General features: G+C 39.3%; 1 protein-coding gene and 1 pseudogene across 1 annotated transcript; one reads left to right on the top strand and one right to left on the bottom strand.

Annotated features, from left to right (window-relative positions):
* Positions 1–8: 8 nt before the first annotated feature.
* LOC149996446 (LETM1 domain-containing protein LETM2, mitochondrial-like) lies at positions 9–13,449 on the top strand. Its single transcript, XM_090258180.1, is given in 9 exon segments — positions 9–110; positions 4,799–4,868; positions 5,876–5,944; positions 6,385–6,584; positions 7,744–7,863; positions 10,242–10,355; positions 12,190–12,282; positions 12,606–12,692; positions 13,359–13,449. Coding segments are annotated over 9 exon segments (918 nt in total). The 3' UTR covers positions 13,422–13,449.
* LOC149996447 (large ribosomal subunit protein eL28 pseudogene) lies at positions 1,437–1,969 on the bottom strand (annotated as a pseudogene).
* Positions 13,450–14,129: the final 680 nt, after the last annotated feature.

Here is a 14,129-nt window from a genome sequence, read left to right as displayed (position 1 = left end):
TTCCATTTATGGTGTTCATAATTGTACCCTTCATGGAATTCTTATTACCAGTGTTTCTGAAACTCTTCCCAGAAATATTGCCATCAACTTTTGAAAGTGAATCCAAAAAGGTATGTAGGAATTTTTAACTTAAAAATAATTAACAGGCTTGAGTTTTAAGGTTTACAGAAGAAATGAACAGAAAGTACAGAGAATCCCCAGGTACCTCGTTCTCCTTTTCAGCTATTATTAGCATCTTGCATTAGTGTACCTTGTTAGAGTTGAAAAACCAATATCTATATATTGTTATTAATTAAAGCTTATACTCTACATTAAGATTCACTCTTTGTATTGTACAGTTTTGTGGGTTTTAACAAGTGCATATAGTCATGTATCCACCATTACAGTATCTTACTGCCTTAAAAGTCCCCTGTGGTTCAACTGTTTGTTCCTCCTCCCTCTGTTCTTCAGCCTGCGGCAGCTGCTGATCTTTTTACTGTCTCTGTGGTTTTGCCTTTTCTAGAATGTTGTATAGTTGGAATCATACAGTGTGTAATTTTTTCAGACTGGCTCCTTTTACTTAGCAATGTGGTTCTTTCATATCTTTTCATGCCTTGTTTCTTTCTATCACTATATAATATTTCATTGTATGGATGTACCACAATTTATTCATTCACGTATGGAAGGACATCTTGGTAGCTTCCAATTTTTGGCAATTGTGAATAAAGCTACTAAAAATATCCATTTGCAGGTTTTTGTGTGGACATGAGCTTTCAACTCATTTGGGTGAATGCCTAGGAGGGCAATTCCTGGGTTGTATGGTCAGGCTATCTTTAGTTTTGTAAGAAATCAATAAACTCTTCCAAAGTAGCTGTGCCATTTGCATTGCCACCAGCCATGAATGAGAGTTTCTGTTGCTCTACATCTTCATCAGCCATTTGGTGTTGTCAGTGCTTTGAGTATTAGCCATTCTAATAAGTGTGCAGTTGAATCTGATCGCTATGTTAATTTGCAATTATTTAATGACATCTGATGTAGAGTATCTTTTCATATGCTTATTTGCCATCTATATATTTTCTTTGAGGAGGTATCTGTTCAAGTCTTTTGTCCACTTATTAATGGCATTGTTCATTTTCTTGTTGAGATTTAAAGAGTTCTTTGTATATTTTTTGGATGCAAGTTCTTTATTAGATCTGTGTTTTACAAATATTTTCTCCCAAAATCATTTTGGGAAATGTTTCACAGAAGAGGTCAATGTGGAACCCAGACTTAAAGAGTGGTAGAATTTTATCACAGTGTTTGAAAGGCTTGTTTTTTAGTTCTCTTAATCATATATTTTGCAGACAAAATGTTTTAAATTTTAATGAAGTACAACTTGATTTTTTTTCTTTCTTGGATAGTGCTTTGGTTTTGTATCTAAAAACTCTTACGAAATCCAAGGTCACCTAGATTTTCTCCTAGGTTATTTTATAGTTTGGAGTTTTACATTTGAGTCTATGAGCCATTTTGAGATAATTTTTTTCTTGAGAAAAGTCAGCTAACACCTTTATTAGTTTTTTGTTGTTGTTGTTTTTGCAGGGGGGTGGGGGACAGTGCCCAGGAGCTCTTGGTGGGATGGGCCACTTCCTCTTCTCCATGTTGGGCTTCTGGCTACGCAGGATGGCGCTGCTTTGAGAAAGGCGCCCCTGCGCAGATCCAGCTGGTACTTGTTCTTGTGGATTATAGGCCAGATGCTGCTCAAGGTGGCCACAGCATTCTTATTGACAGTGGTCTGCCCATAAGTGGCCAGCTTTTGCATGCTGGATCTCTGCCTCAGGTCAACCACCACACCTTTGCCATCAGCCCACGGTCCAGTGTAAATTAGCCCGTTGTAGTGTTGTAGCGGAAGGAGTTGTGGGCCTTTAGATTATTGGGTTGGGTGCTGTGCGTGGGCTTGTTCCTCTTGCTCAGGAAGCTGGAGTGGTTCATATACCATCCATTGCATGTGGGCAGACACAGGGGCTGCTCCTCTTGCTGGGGTGGCCAGAGACAAAAAGAGCGAGTATATTTTTAAGAAAGGTGTAACATCAGTGTCATTTTTCATTTTTACATGTGGTTATGTAGTTTTTCCAGCCCCGTTTGTTGAAAAAACTACCTCCTCTTCATTGAACTTTTAACTTGTTTTAAGTTGTTGGAAAATAAAGCAAACCTAAATCAACTGTTATTGCAATGACCAGTTGAACAGCAGGCATGATGTATTCACTTAGACAGCCCTTTAGTACTTATGGTTAGTCTCTGAGAAGAAGGTGTCCTCATTTGATGGTTGCTGTAAAGGTGAAGAGCTAGAAAACTGGAGCAGCTCCTTCATTCTCTTTATTCTGTGCACTTTACTAGACAGTGGTGTGAAGATATGAAAACAATATTATGAGAGGACAAAGAGGGCAACTTTTAAATCATTCTGGGAAATATTTCCCAGAAGAGGTCAATGTGGAACCCAGACTTGAAGAGTGGTAGAGTTTTACCACAGTGTTTGAAAGTCATTCTGGATAGAAAGAGTAGCACTTAAGATGGCCTAACAGTGTAAAAGAGTATGACAGAACCGGAGAACACTGATTGGCTCTTTATGTTTGAAATACAAGGGGATCAGTGGTAGCATATGAGACAAAAGTGAAATGTTGGGTCAGATTGGAAAGCACCCAGCACTCTTTGAAATTCAGACTTTACCTTAGACGTAAATCACGGAAAGTAAATTTCTGCAGGAGGTGGGTAACATGATTAGGTTGTATTTTAGAGAAATAATTGTGCTGGCAGGAAGGATCAAAGGCAGCAGAGTCAAGGAAGGGAAATCAGCAGCAATGCTTTTGTAATAGTAAGAGAGAGGACCAAGCTTAAATTATGAACGTGGCATTAGAAATAAAAACTGAAGATAGGTTTGCTATACATGTAAAGGATAGACTCAAATTGCAATATATAACTGCCTGGCAGTGGTTTAATTTACTTACAATAAAAGCAGTCAAGATCTGAAATTAATACCATGGGATTCTAAGGAAAGTGTTAGTGAATGTAGGAAGGTGAGGGATAGAGGAAGTGATTTATTTAAATAGCCCTCTTTCTTCAATACCATTCATCCCTGAACATACATATATACACATCATGGGCACAGTCCTAGAAAATACTTTCTTGTTTGCTTTTTTTCATGAAAAGAGGTGCAGCAAGTGAAGAAGAGAGTTCTAGCTTTCTGTTTACATCAGATCACCATACTTTTCAGTTATACTTTTACATCCATTTGTGGAAGTTCTGTATTATCTTTAGTCACTAATGTTTGTCTCTCCCATTAGACTAGAAGTTCTGAGAGGGCAGGAATTCATATCTGTTTTTGCTCATTTTTTTTTCTTCAGTAACTAGCATATGGTAGATGCTCAATAAGTAGGTTGGATAGATGAATGAATGGATGGATATGGATATGGACATAGGTGAATGAAATGGATGACTAAATGGGTTCTAGTGATGGCATTGCCATTGTGTGAGGTTTTTTGGCTGAGTCTTAAGATCTTTCTAAAAACCAGTGATTGCTATGATTGGGTGATCATTAGAATCTCTTGGGCAGCTTAAAAAATATATGTATATATAACATATATTTTCCTGTTTCTCCCTATCCCTCTGAGTCCTGACCATGGTTATTTTGAAAATGTCACCACACTGCATTTCTGATGATAAACAAAGATTTAGAAATAATGGTCAACTCAGTGTCTTAGGAGTATACACTTAATTCTGTGTAGTGCTTTGTTCATATCTGTTAAAGCAGTTAACTCATTGTATTGTAATAAAATGTGTCTGTTTTATATTACTTAAACTATAAGCTACTTTAGCATAGAGTTAATTTCCTAGTTTTCTTGGTTCATGGTGCAAGCAAAATCCAAGGCCACTCAGATCAGGCTCAATTAGCACCTTAGATGGTTTGCACCAGGTTAAGAAATAGTATCTCATTTATAAAGAAAGAACTCAGATGACCCAAGTGCCTATCAATAGACAAGTGGGTAAAGAAGCTATGGTACATATATATACAATGGAATATACTCAGCCATAAAAAAGAATATAGTCTTACTATTTGTGAGAGCATGGATTGACCTAGAGGGTATTATGCTAAGTGAAATAAGTCAGTCAGAGAAAAACAAATGCCATATGATTTCATTTATATGTGAAATCTAAAGAACAAAAGAAATGATCAAACAAAATGGAAACACTCATAGATAGATACAGTGGGGAAAGGGGTTGGGGCCTGGGTGAAAAAGGTGAAGAGATTAAGTACTAATTGGTTGTTACAAAATAGCCAAGGGGATGTAAAGTGCAGCATAGGGAATACAGTCAATAATATTGTAATAACTATGTATGTTGCCACATGGGTACTTGAAATATTGGGGGGGAATCACTGTGTAAAGTATATGATTATCTAACTATTATGCTGTACATCTGAAACTAATACAAAATAGTGTTGAATATAATTCTAATTGAAAAATAAAAATTTTTAAAGGGAATAATATCTCATTCTAAATAATGACAAAGCATACATACCATTGAGGAGACATTTTGGATCTATCAAATATTTATGATCATTGTATTAGCGATAAATAAAAGGTAAAATTAAGGAGATAAGTTGCAAGTAGAGGCTACTTTTTATTTGTTGTGGTTCTCACAGAACACACTCACTTAGATCTAAAAATAATATGAAAACACTAAATAGGGATGAACAAGAAAAAGGTAACAGTTATTTTTCTTGCATCTTTATCTACCAACCTATAATCATGAAGGATTGTTGAGCTTTTCCTCTTCTATTATTAAGGAAGAAAAACAGAAGAAGAAAATGGCTGCGAAGTTGGAACTAGCAAAATTTCTTCAAGAAACAATTACAGAAATTGTTACAGAACCCCTGGGCTGCTCCAGTTGAAAACAAACCCACGGGCTCTTTAGTTAGGGGCCCGATTGCCCGCCGCCAAAATTATAACTCTCAATACCAGAGTTTGGTGAAAAGAAAAAGAATTGTTTATTTAACAGTTATATAGATTTAGTTATTTGCGGATTTCTGTTGTTAAGTCTTATGCTCTTTAAAATACCCACAAACACATATCCTTGCCTCCCCCCCTTCCAAACCAGGCTAGTTTTAGGAAAGTCAGAGAAACTCTTTCCCTACTTTCCAAACACAGTTCAGCTTTACCAGCAGCTGCCAATCATTCAATCTGATTGGGGAGGTCCTTTCTGTGCTGTGGTGCCCTCCAGCTCTCAATGCAGAACCACCTGGATTCTCAGCCTCCTTGCAAACTGCCTTCTTCCTGCAAACCGCGTGGATCTTCTCTCCTTCTCAAAACTGCATGGCGAGAGCCTCTTAAAGCAGCCTGGAAACCCCTTCTCCAAGCCACATGGAGAAGGCCCCTTCACCAAGCCACGTGGAGGGAGCACACGAGAGAGCGAGAGAGCGAGAGCGAGCGTGCGGGCGCGCCAGAGAGAGAGTCAGAGCACCAGAGCCAGAGCGCGAGTGAGAACCCGAGTCAGAGAGCGAGAGTGTCAGAGTGAGAGCAAGAGCGAGAGCCAGAGAGAGTCTCAGAGCGAGTCTGAGAGAGTCTCAGCTAAAATGTCTGCAGCTGCTTATATATCCCTGACTGCGTCATCTGACGCAGTGGGCGTTGCAAACAGTTCTGACCATTCACAGAACCTTACGTAGGCTCTGTGTGCTTTCCATACCGTCCCCTGGTTCAAGACTCCTCCCATCTGCCTGAGGCTTTGGATGCATTAAAGCCATTTGCATAAGAAAGACAGTAGCCACCAGCCTCAGGCATGTGGAAGCATTTGAAAAGCTGCTTACTTCTCCCCATCCCCCAGCAGCAAACTCTGGGGATTTTTGGACTCCCCTGTTTCTGTAACAAAATGGCAAGGAGAAACCGGACCAAGCTGGGAGATGCCTCTACATAGTTCTCCTCCTATATCAAACAGGTGTCAATCTTCGATATATAATAATACCAAACAACTTCTGGGCTGAAAGTTTTATGAAAAATACATGTCATCTTGGATCTTCCAAATTGTTTACAATCTCTGAATTTGCAAATCTAAGCTATATTTTATAGATACAATATTGCAAACTTTAATAGTAGTTTGCAGAACTGTCTGTCTTAAAGCAGCCAACATACTGAAGACATTGATAACTTCTTGGAAAGAACAGTGGAATTAATCAAACTTTTGAACTACTGATTTTTCAGTGATTTAGGCCAACTTCAGATTTATTACTCCTTTTTGTACCACAGGGCCCATTTCTCAACCTAAGATAGAATCCGTAAGTGCTTTGACATGTTTTTCAAATAGTCTACTGGGAAGGTTACTTTAAGTAGGAAACACATTTTAATTGTTTAATTGGGCCATTTTGTCACACTGCCTGGATCCAGACAGGCCACAAGCCCAACACAAAGGAGATAGTTTGCTTTTCCAAACTAGTTGAGGATCAGCTAACCCTGGAGCACTTAGATCGACCTCAGCTGGTTGCCCTTTGCAAATTGCTAGAACTGCAGTCTTTTGGAACCAATAATTTGCTCCGCTTTCAACTCCTGATGAAACTGAAGTCTATAAAAGCAGATGATGAAGTAAGAGCTTAACTACATCTGTAGAGAATTAGCAAGGCGTTAGGACGTATCTTAGGGAGGCTTTTGATAAAGTGCAGTATCTTCTGTTAGGTCTGTTCATGGACTGGTTCTGGCAAAATGAGTGGTTTAAACAACCATTATCATGACAACCTGGACCTTGATTACTCATTTTAGGAGTTATTATATTCTGACCCATTTTCTTGAGGTGGCCATCACAAGCAGTTAATACCTAGGATGTCTTAGCTGGGGCTAATCTAAAGCAGTTCCACTGGGAAGGAACAGCAGCTCAGTCGATTCCTGAGTCTTTACTGCCTGAGTCTTTACTGCTGGGGACAGGGCTCAACCCCCACACCTCTGCTCCCTTCCAGCAGAGCTTGTGCCAAAGTAAATATCCTGCTGGGTGAGCTGGCCTGGTAAGAAGGGTGGCAAAATGTAATGCAGGGAGGGAACGCGGCACCTGGACATCTGTGGAAGAAAGGCACCATTTGAACTATAACTACTAATTAGACTCCGTTAAAAAATGGAAAGAATCTTTCTTGAATCTGTATCAGCGGCTTTAAAGCATTATGCCTGAGGGAATAGGATTCTCAGAACTGAGACGGAGATCCCATCGGCCCTGTTTAGATTTCAGCTGTCGTTTTCAGAACTTTGGAATAAACAATAGTAGTCCCAGAAGTATCATAGTTTTGGGTCACACCAAGCAGAAACTGTTATTTATTGAGGGAGTTTTGTGAACCAGAGAGTTAAGGCCATTCCTGGGGGATAGTGGGGAAAGAACACCGCTGGGACATGCCACAGATGGTACGTAGAAAGCTTTTCAAGGGAAATATTTTAAAAATGAATCCTAAAGCTGCCATGAAAGGGGAAGAGGAAAGACGTCCAGGACTGGCAAATGCAAATCAAGAGGGAAAATAATTACTTTGGTGACAGTAGGAGAAGTTATGTAAATATCTGATAGTATTAATACCTCTTGGCAGGATTCTCTTCATCTCAACTACAATACCTTTCTAAGTCACCCTGATTTACAGGCATCTGGCCTTTGTGCTGGGGACAAAGTGTGAAAGCATCACATCCTGTGTTTCTTCTCAGAAGTTGAAAGTTAGGGATTAGGTAAAACCGGAACCAAATGATCCAATACCATTCCTTTCATTTCTTTCAGGTAATTGCCAAAGAAGGGGTGAGTGCTTTGAGTGTGTCAGAACTACAAGCTGCCTGTAGGGCCCGAGGGATGAGATCCCTGGGTCTCACTGAGGAACAACTGAGGCAACAGCTCAGAGAGGCAAGTAGCAGTGTTCCTGGCCCCTTTTCACTTAGCTCTCTTCCCTACAATCTGCAGACCACATTTTGTGATTTCTGCTTTGCAAGTGGTCCACTTTATCTAATTGCCTTATTTAATTGAGCAGTGGGATACCAAAGCAGCTATCTTTTTGACTGAGACAAAGTACTGTATTAGTTTTCTATTGCTGCATAACAAATGATCACAAATTTAGTAACTTAAAACAACACCCATTTATTAGCTCATGATCATGTAGGTCAGAGGTGGAGGTTGTGGGGAAGACTCCACTTCCAAGCTCATTCAGTTCCTTGGCTGAATTCAGTTCTTTGCAGCTGCGGGACTGTTTCCTCCCTGGCTGTCAGCCCTGGGCTACTCTCGGTCCTGGAGGCCACCAGCATTCTTTACCCCTAGGTCACCTCCATCTGCAAAGAACTTCTCACATGTCAACCACCCCCACATAATTTAAATCTCAGACTCTACTCCCGCCCAGCCCTGCCCTTTTAAAATCTTTAGCTCCAGATTTAAAGGTCTTATGTGATTCGGTGAGACCTACCTATTCTTCCTATCTTAAGTTGAACTGACATGGGACCTTAATTATATCTTCAAAATCCCTTCATAGCAGCACCTAGATTTGATTTGTGTTTGATCGAATAACTGGGAGAAGGTGTGGGTACATGAGGGACTGGGAATCTCAGGGCCACCTTAGAATTTTGCCTACTCCAGGTATTGCAAGGGCCTGGGCAAAACCTTTACTACAAGGCCTATCACCTGTGTGAACCCGTCTGGAGGTGTAGCCTTGCCTGCCACTCACCTGGACTGCTTTCCCAATTAGTGTCCCAAACCAGTGTAAAGTGCTAGCTTTGGAAACAGATGTTTACTATTTTCCTTAGATAACATATTGTAACTAAAATTAATGCTTTAAAATAAAGAAGTAACTCCTATGAAAATTCTCATTCTTGTAACTGAAGTTAGTGCTATAAAGTGTACACACATTATTTTGGGACAGAAGCCACTGCTGTGACTTTGAAACCATGGCAGGTAGCTTTTTCCTCTTACCTGTTGGACTTGCTCTGATTGGCAGATGGACATATTGTAGAGAGGTACTAAAATAATTTATTTCGTAAACAGAGAGTATTAAGTGGGTTCAACTGTCAAGGTGCTTTCTTGAAAGGTGTATCATTTTACAATCCCACTACAAGAGCGGGAGGATGCTAAGACCATCCAGGTGATATGCAGCACTGTGTATCATTATTCATAAAATCCTGATAGGATATAAGCAGGCATTTCATAGAAAGGAAGATAAAAATAGTAAACATGAAACATCTTAAATTCATAATAAGAGAAAACTGTGAGATACCGCATTTACCTATTATGTTGGCAAATATCAGATTTTGATAGCATACTGTGTTGGGGAGGGTATGGGGAAACAGGCACTGATGCATTGCTGGTAAAAATTTCCACAGAAGTCTGGCCATATCTTTCAAAAATTTTAAATGCACTTACTTTGACCTAGCAATTTCACTTCTAGGTCCTGGCATATGTACAAAATGACATATCTACAAGATGATCCATTGCAGCACTGTTTGTAACAGCAAAAGATTAGAAACTGCCTAAAATTCATTAATAGGGATATAATCAAATAAATCCTGGCATTTCCATACAGTGGGATCCTTTATGGATGTTTAAAAGGAGGCAACTCTATGTCTACTGTTATGAATCAATCTCCAATTTGAAGTATTTCAGTGAAAAAAAGCAAGGACAAAAGTGTATATCTCACTCTTAGTGTAAAGATAAAAAAGATATAAATATTGGTATGTGCATAAGATAGCTCTGGAAGTTTATATAAGGGATTGGTACCAGTGGTTGCTTCTAGGGAGGGAAACTGGGTAGCAAGAGAAGAGGGGTAGGAGACAGGCTTATTTTTATTGGTTTCATTTGACCTTTTGAATTTTATCTCGTGCGTATATGATTAAAAAATATTTTTAAAGACTGGTCAATTGGGTACTACTTGAAAAGTTACTTCTCATTTTCATTTTCCTTTGGTTATGAGTGAGGCTGACTTATTCTTTTAACATCTACTTTGTGTCTAAGAGAAGATACTTAGCTTCTTTGATCCACAATTGGTTTGAGAGTTTAACTGAACATTCTTTTCGGACTCTGAGAGGATCTCACTGAGGTGACGGGGGTTGCAGTATAACCACTGGTGCAGAAGCCTGGGTTGGGGGAGGGGGGCACTAACGTGCTTATCCTCATTCTGCTGTTATTTATCAGCATGTGCCCGGGGAAGCTGTAAAGCCAGGGAAGCAGTAGGTGATCATGGGTCACATCCAGATCTAACATTTTGTGATTCTGTCATGTTTTATTTCCCTCCCATTCTCCAGTGGCAGGACCTCCACCTGAAGGAAAATGTCCCCCCTTCTCTTTTGCTCCTGTCATGAACCTTCTACCTGATAGATGTGAAGCCAAAGCCAGTTGAGATCCCACTAAGTGGGGAGGTGAGTAACTGGGTTCATGGAGAATCTGGATTTCCATAACTAGGGCCTCTCCACAAATGTCCTATTTCCTATTACAGTCAGAGTAGGCATTTCTTTTAGTATATCTTTTAGAATTTGGCCCAATTGGCCTTAAAATCTTTTTTAAATTCCTAAAAAAATATTAAAATCACTGAAACTACCTCTCGCTATAGGACTGTTACTGCCTTTAACCCCAGCTTGATTTAGGAGTTTTACTAATAGGAGTTCAGTTTATTTTTCCTCATTAACTGTAGTCTTCAGACTGTTTTCACCACTTTCTCCTTTGAGACTGAATGGTTCCTGTTCTATCATGTCTGTTTCATTTGTCCAGATTCCCGTTAATTTTTAAGCAGTGAATGGCCAATCTAGAACGTAAACTTTTTGCCTTTCTACAACTCATTTTTTAAATCATTTTTTGTTGCCTTTTAACTCAGCAGCTTCATTTGTCTGGTATTTTACTGAAGAAGCCAGAATTGGCCCAATCTCTAGAGCACCTTGCTCTGGGTCCATCAGAAAGGGCCTCTCACCTTTCTGCTTTGTGGCTTTATGTCTAACTCAGAACCTGCATGGGTGAGAAAGGAAAGGACCATTATAGAACATGCTGCATATGTGGTTTAGTAGGTTATAGACTAAATGCTCTGGAGTGAGGACCAGCCATTTTTAATCTTAATCTATTGATTTCTTGGACAAGCCAAGGAATATTATAGGAAATCCGGCATGTAAAATGCTCATCAGGAGACACCATCTTGCTTTCCCTTTGCATAGTTCTAGAGACTAATCTGGACCTTGGCTTTGTCTGGGAAAAATTCTAGGGACACTAGGTAGGAGCAATTTGGGAGCACAGGCCATGTTCTAAAAGGCAGGCTACTGGATTCTTACTCTCTTTGGTCTTCAAGACCACAATTATCTGTCATTCTCAGACTGCTCTCAGGAGCAAGGAAATCTGGGAATAGCACAATGTTTCAGAGCTAAATTTGGGTTCTCGGAATCATTGTAGCTGGGCAGAAACTCTTTACCCAGATGTTGTTTTCTGGGATGGTTGAGAAAGACCTAGGAATTAAGGACAAAATGACAAACTCCTAGTCATTTTATTGGTTGCTTTTTAAAATATGCACATATTAAAACCTATTCTCCATATATACAAAATGAGAACAAGTAGCATGCTAGGTCCTGTAAAAATTTAGAAATATCAAATAGAATATTCTATAATTTTGGATATATGTAGTCCCTTTCCCTACACAAAGAAATTACTTATTTCCAAAAGAGCAGTGATATATTTTTCAAACCTAATTAATATAATTCTTAAAGACAGGTTAGCTAGCTATTCTAAATACCACCCTCTCCCTCCATTTTTTTCATTGTAGGAGCTTCTGTTAAGCATCACCTACGACTTAAATAACTTTTATCATTTATTATTAGAAACCAACAATGATAAAGATGTCAGTTTTTATTAAGTTATATCAATGTCATTAGAAACAGATGAATAATTGAGAAATGGCAACTTTTGGTTTTTTTTTTGAGACTAGAATATGACCAGGATTGGCAAACCAGTAGCTTGTTAATGACCGAGGATTTTAAACACTAGGGTCAAGTTAAGAGTGCAACTTTTGCATATACAGTGTGCTCAACACTACAAGGTAAGTAATACTATTTCAGGGGCATGCTTCATGCTACTCATAAAGGGTCTGTTGGAGGAAGTTAGGGGTTTAGTGGAAAGCAAATTGTTAGAAAGCATCAACTACTTACTGTAGAAGTGCTTCTGAAGTTTCAGGAAGAACAGAAAACTTATGCTTACGTAAAATATTTCTCTCCTTAGGCTCCAAAGCTGGGTATTCCTGTGGAATCACCTACTTCTCCTGGCTTTAAAGAGAACATGGTGGACTTAGCACCTCAACTGAAGGGAACTAAGGTTACACCATTACTTTTTCTTTTATAAATTAGGTTTAAAAATGAAAATGTTAATTTCTCTATTTTTAACTCCCTTATTGAAACTGAACTCCAAAGGTGTTCTTTAATAAGGAATGTTTATTGTACTGTTTGATCTGTTTGTGAGAAAGTTCAACATTTGCCTCTGTGTAATGAGGTTCCAGGTTTTGCCTTCTGAATCCTGTGCCAGAATGTGAAGTAGTTGTTTGTTACAGGTTCCTGGTAGTCATGGCAGTATGACTGTAGATCTCATGCACATTGTTTTAAAATCAGTAACCTGTTAACCTCTCAGTTCTGATGTTTAAGGATGAAAAATACATGCAACTGCCACCAGTAACACCATCAACATCTATTTCATTACCTAAAGGACCTGTCACTTCAGCTAAAGAAGCTGTAAGTATTATCTAAAAAAAGAAAACCTCTTTCCCCCTAGTTGTTTTTAAGGGCAGTGAGAATCTAGAATTATAACTTTTGTAAAACACTGCACAGCTCTTCCTGTCATCCAAACAGGAAGTTGTAGGCTGAATTTTACTCATCTTGTAACCACTACATTAAAAAAATGCAATTATCCAAAAGTGAAAAAAAAAATTAACCAATGCAAACGTGGATCAGACCTAAACATGTTAAGTCTAGAAGCTAATTACAAAATAGGCAGATTCTTAGTTTCTTTTGTGCCAGATGGAAATAGTTCCCATGTGTTGTATATTTCACAGAGGATTCATGTCAGGAAGTACTACCTGGAGAGCAATTTAAATCTTGGGAAAAATGCTTGTACATAAGAAATTACTTATCTCTTTTTCCCATTTGGATAAAGAAGTTTGGGGCAAGAGCAAAAAGCATGACACAAACAGAAGGGTCATGGGAGAATTGAACTGTGTAGTGAGTGGCTCTGTTGACTCCTGAGGACCAAAGAGCAGCAGTGAACACACAGATGGGTAAACAAAACATCCAGAAGCCTGGTTTGCATGTCTTTATTTTGATTAAGAAAACCAACAAGGGACTCCTAAAGAACTTACACATCTGTGCCCAGGGCCTAATGTCCTTATGTTTTGTACCTAGACGCTCCAGGCCAAATCACAAAAGACAACCCAGAACAGCAAGGCTAGTTCCAAAGGAGCATGAGGATCACTGGAAGATGAAGCTCAGTCTCCAGCTTGGCGTTCATGAAGGACCTCCCAGCTAAGACTGTGTCCAGTTTGAGTAGAGGACCAGCACTTAATCCTTGGGGCAGTCCTTTGAGACCTTGTAAACATTCCAGATGATGTCAGCCGTGAGACCAAGTTCAGACCATTTAGAAAAATTGCAAAGCCCATGTCCTCTGTACCATTATGTCATCCCACTAAACTTTATGTAAAGCGCCCCCTGCCCTTGTTTTTAACATGTTTGTGCCCATGTCCTTTAAGGGAGGAAATTTTCTGCATTATGGATCCAGCTTAGGGACTTAGATAACTCTGCCTCCTACGGCTTGGTAACCTGAGCAAGAACTTGAAAATCCCAAAAACCATTCTAAGAGCACCTGACCAACATTTTCAGTGATCCATCAGTAGGAATAGTGCCTTATGAGACAGAATGGATATTCCTCAGTAAGGTCTTTCTGGATATAAAGAAAAAACTTCTTGGAGAATAAAATGGGGAGTTAAGACTGGCAATCACAAAGGTTTGGCTGCTGCTTGGCTGTTCTGAGATCTCCCCCTCTGGGCCTGAAGGAATCTGGGAGGCTGCCATGATTCTAGCACATATGGCTTTCATTAGCCACCATTTTGCTAGGGAACATAATTAAGGGTTTAAGTCTTAACCATTTGTTTGTGCTGGGTATGTGTTTTTCTGGCC

Source organism: Furipterus horrens, unplaced genomic scaffold, assembly GCF_987537825.1.
Source record: "Furipterus horrens unplaced genomic scaffold, mFurHor1.1.pri manual_scaffold_12, whole genome shotgun sequence".
Taxonomy (NCBI): Eukaryota; Metazoa; Chordata; class Mammalia; order Chiroptera; family Furipteridae; genus Furipterus; species Furipterus horrens.
The sequence above is the reverse complement of the archived record's forward strand: the minus strand, read 5'-3'. Positions and strand labels throughout refer to the sequence as shown.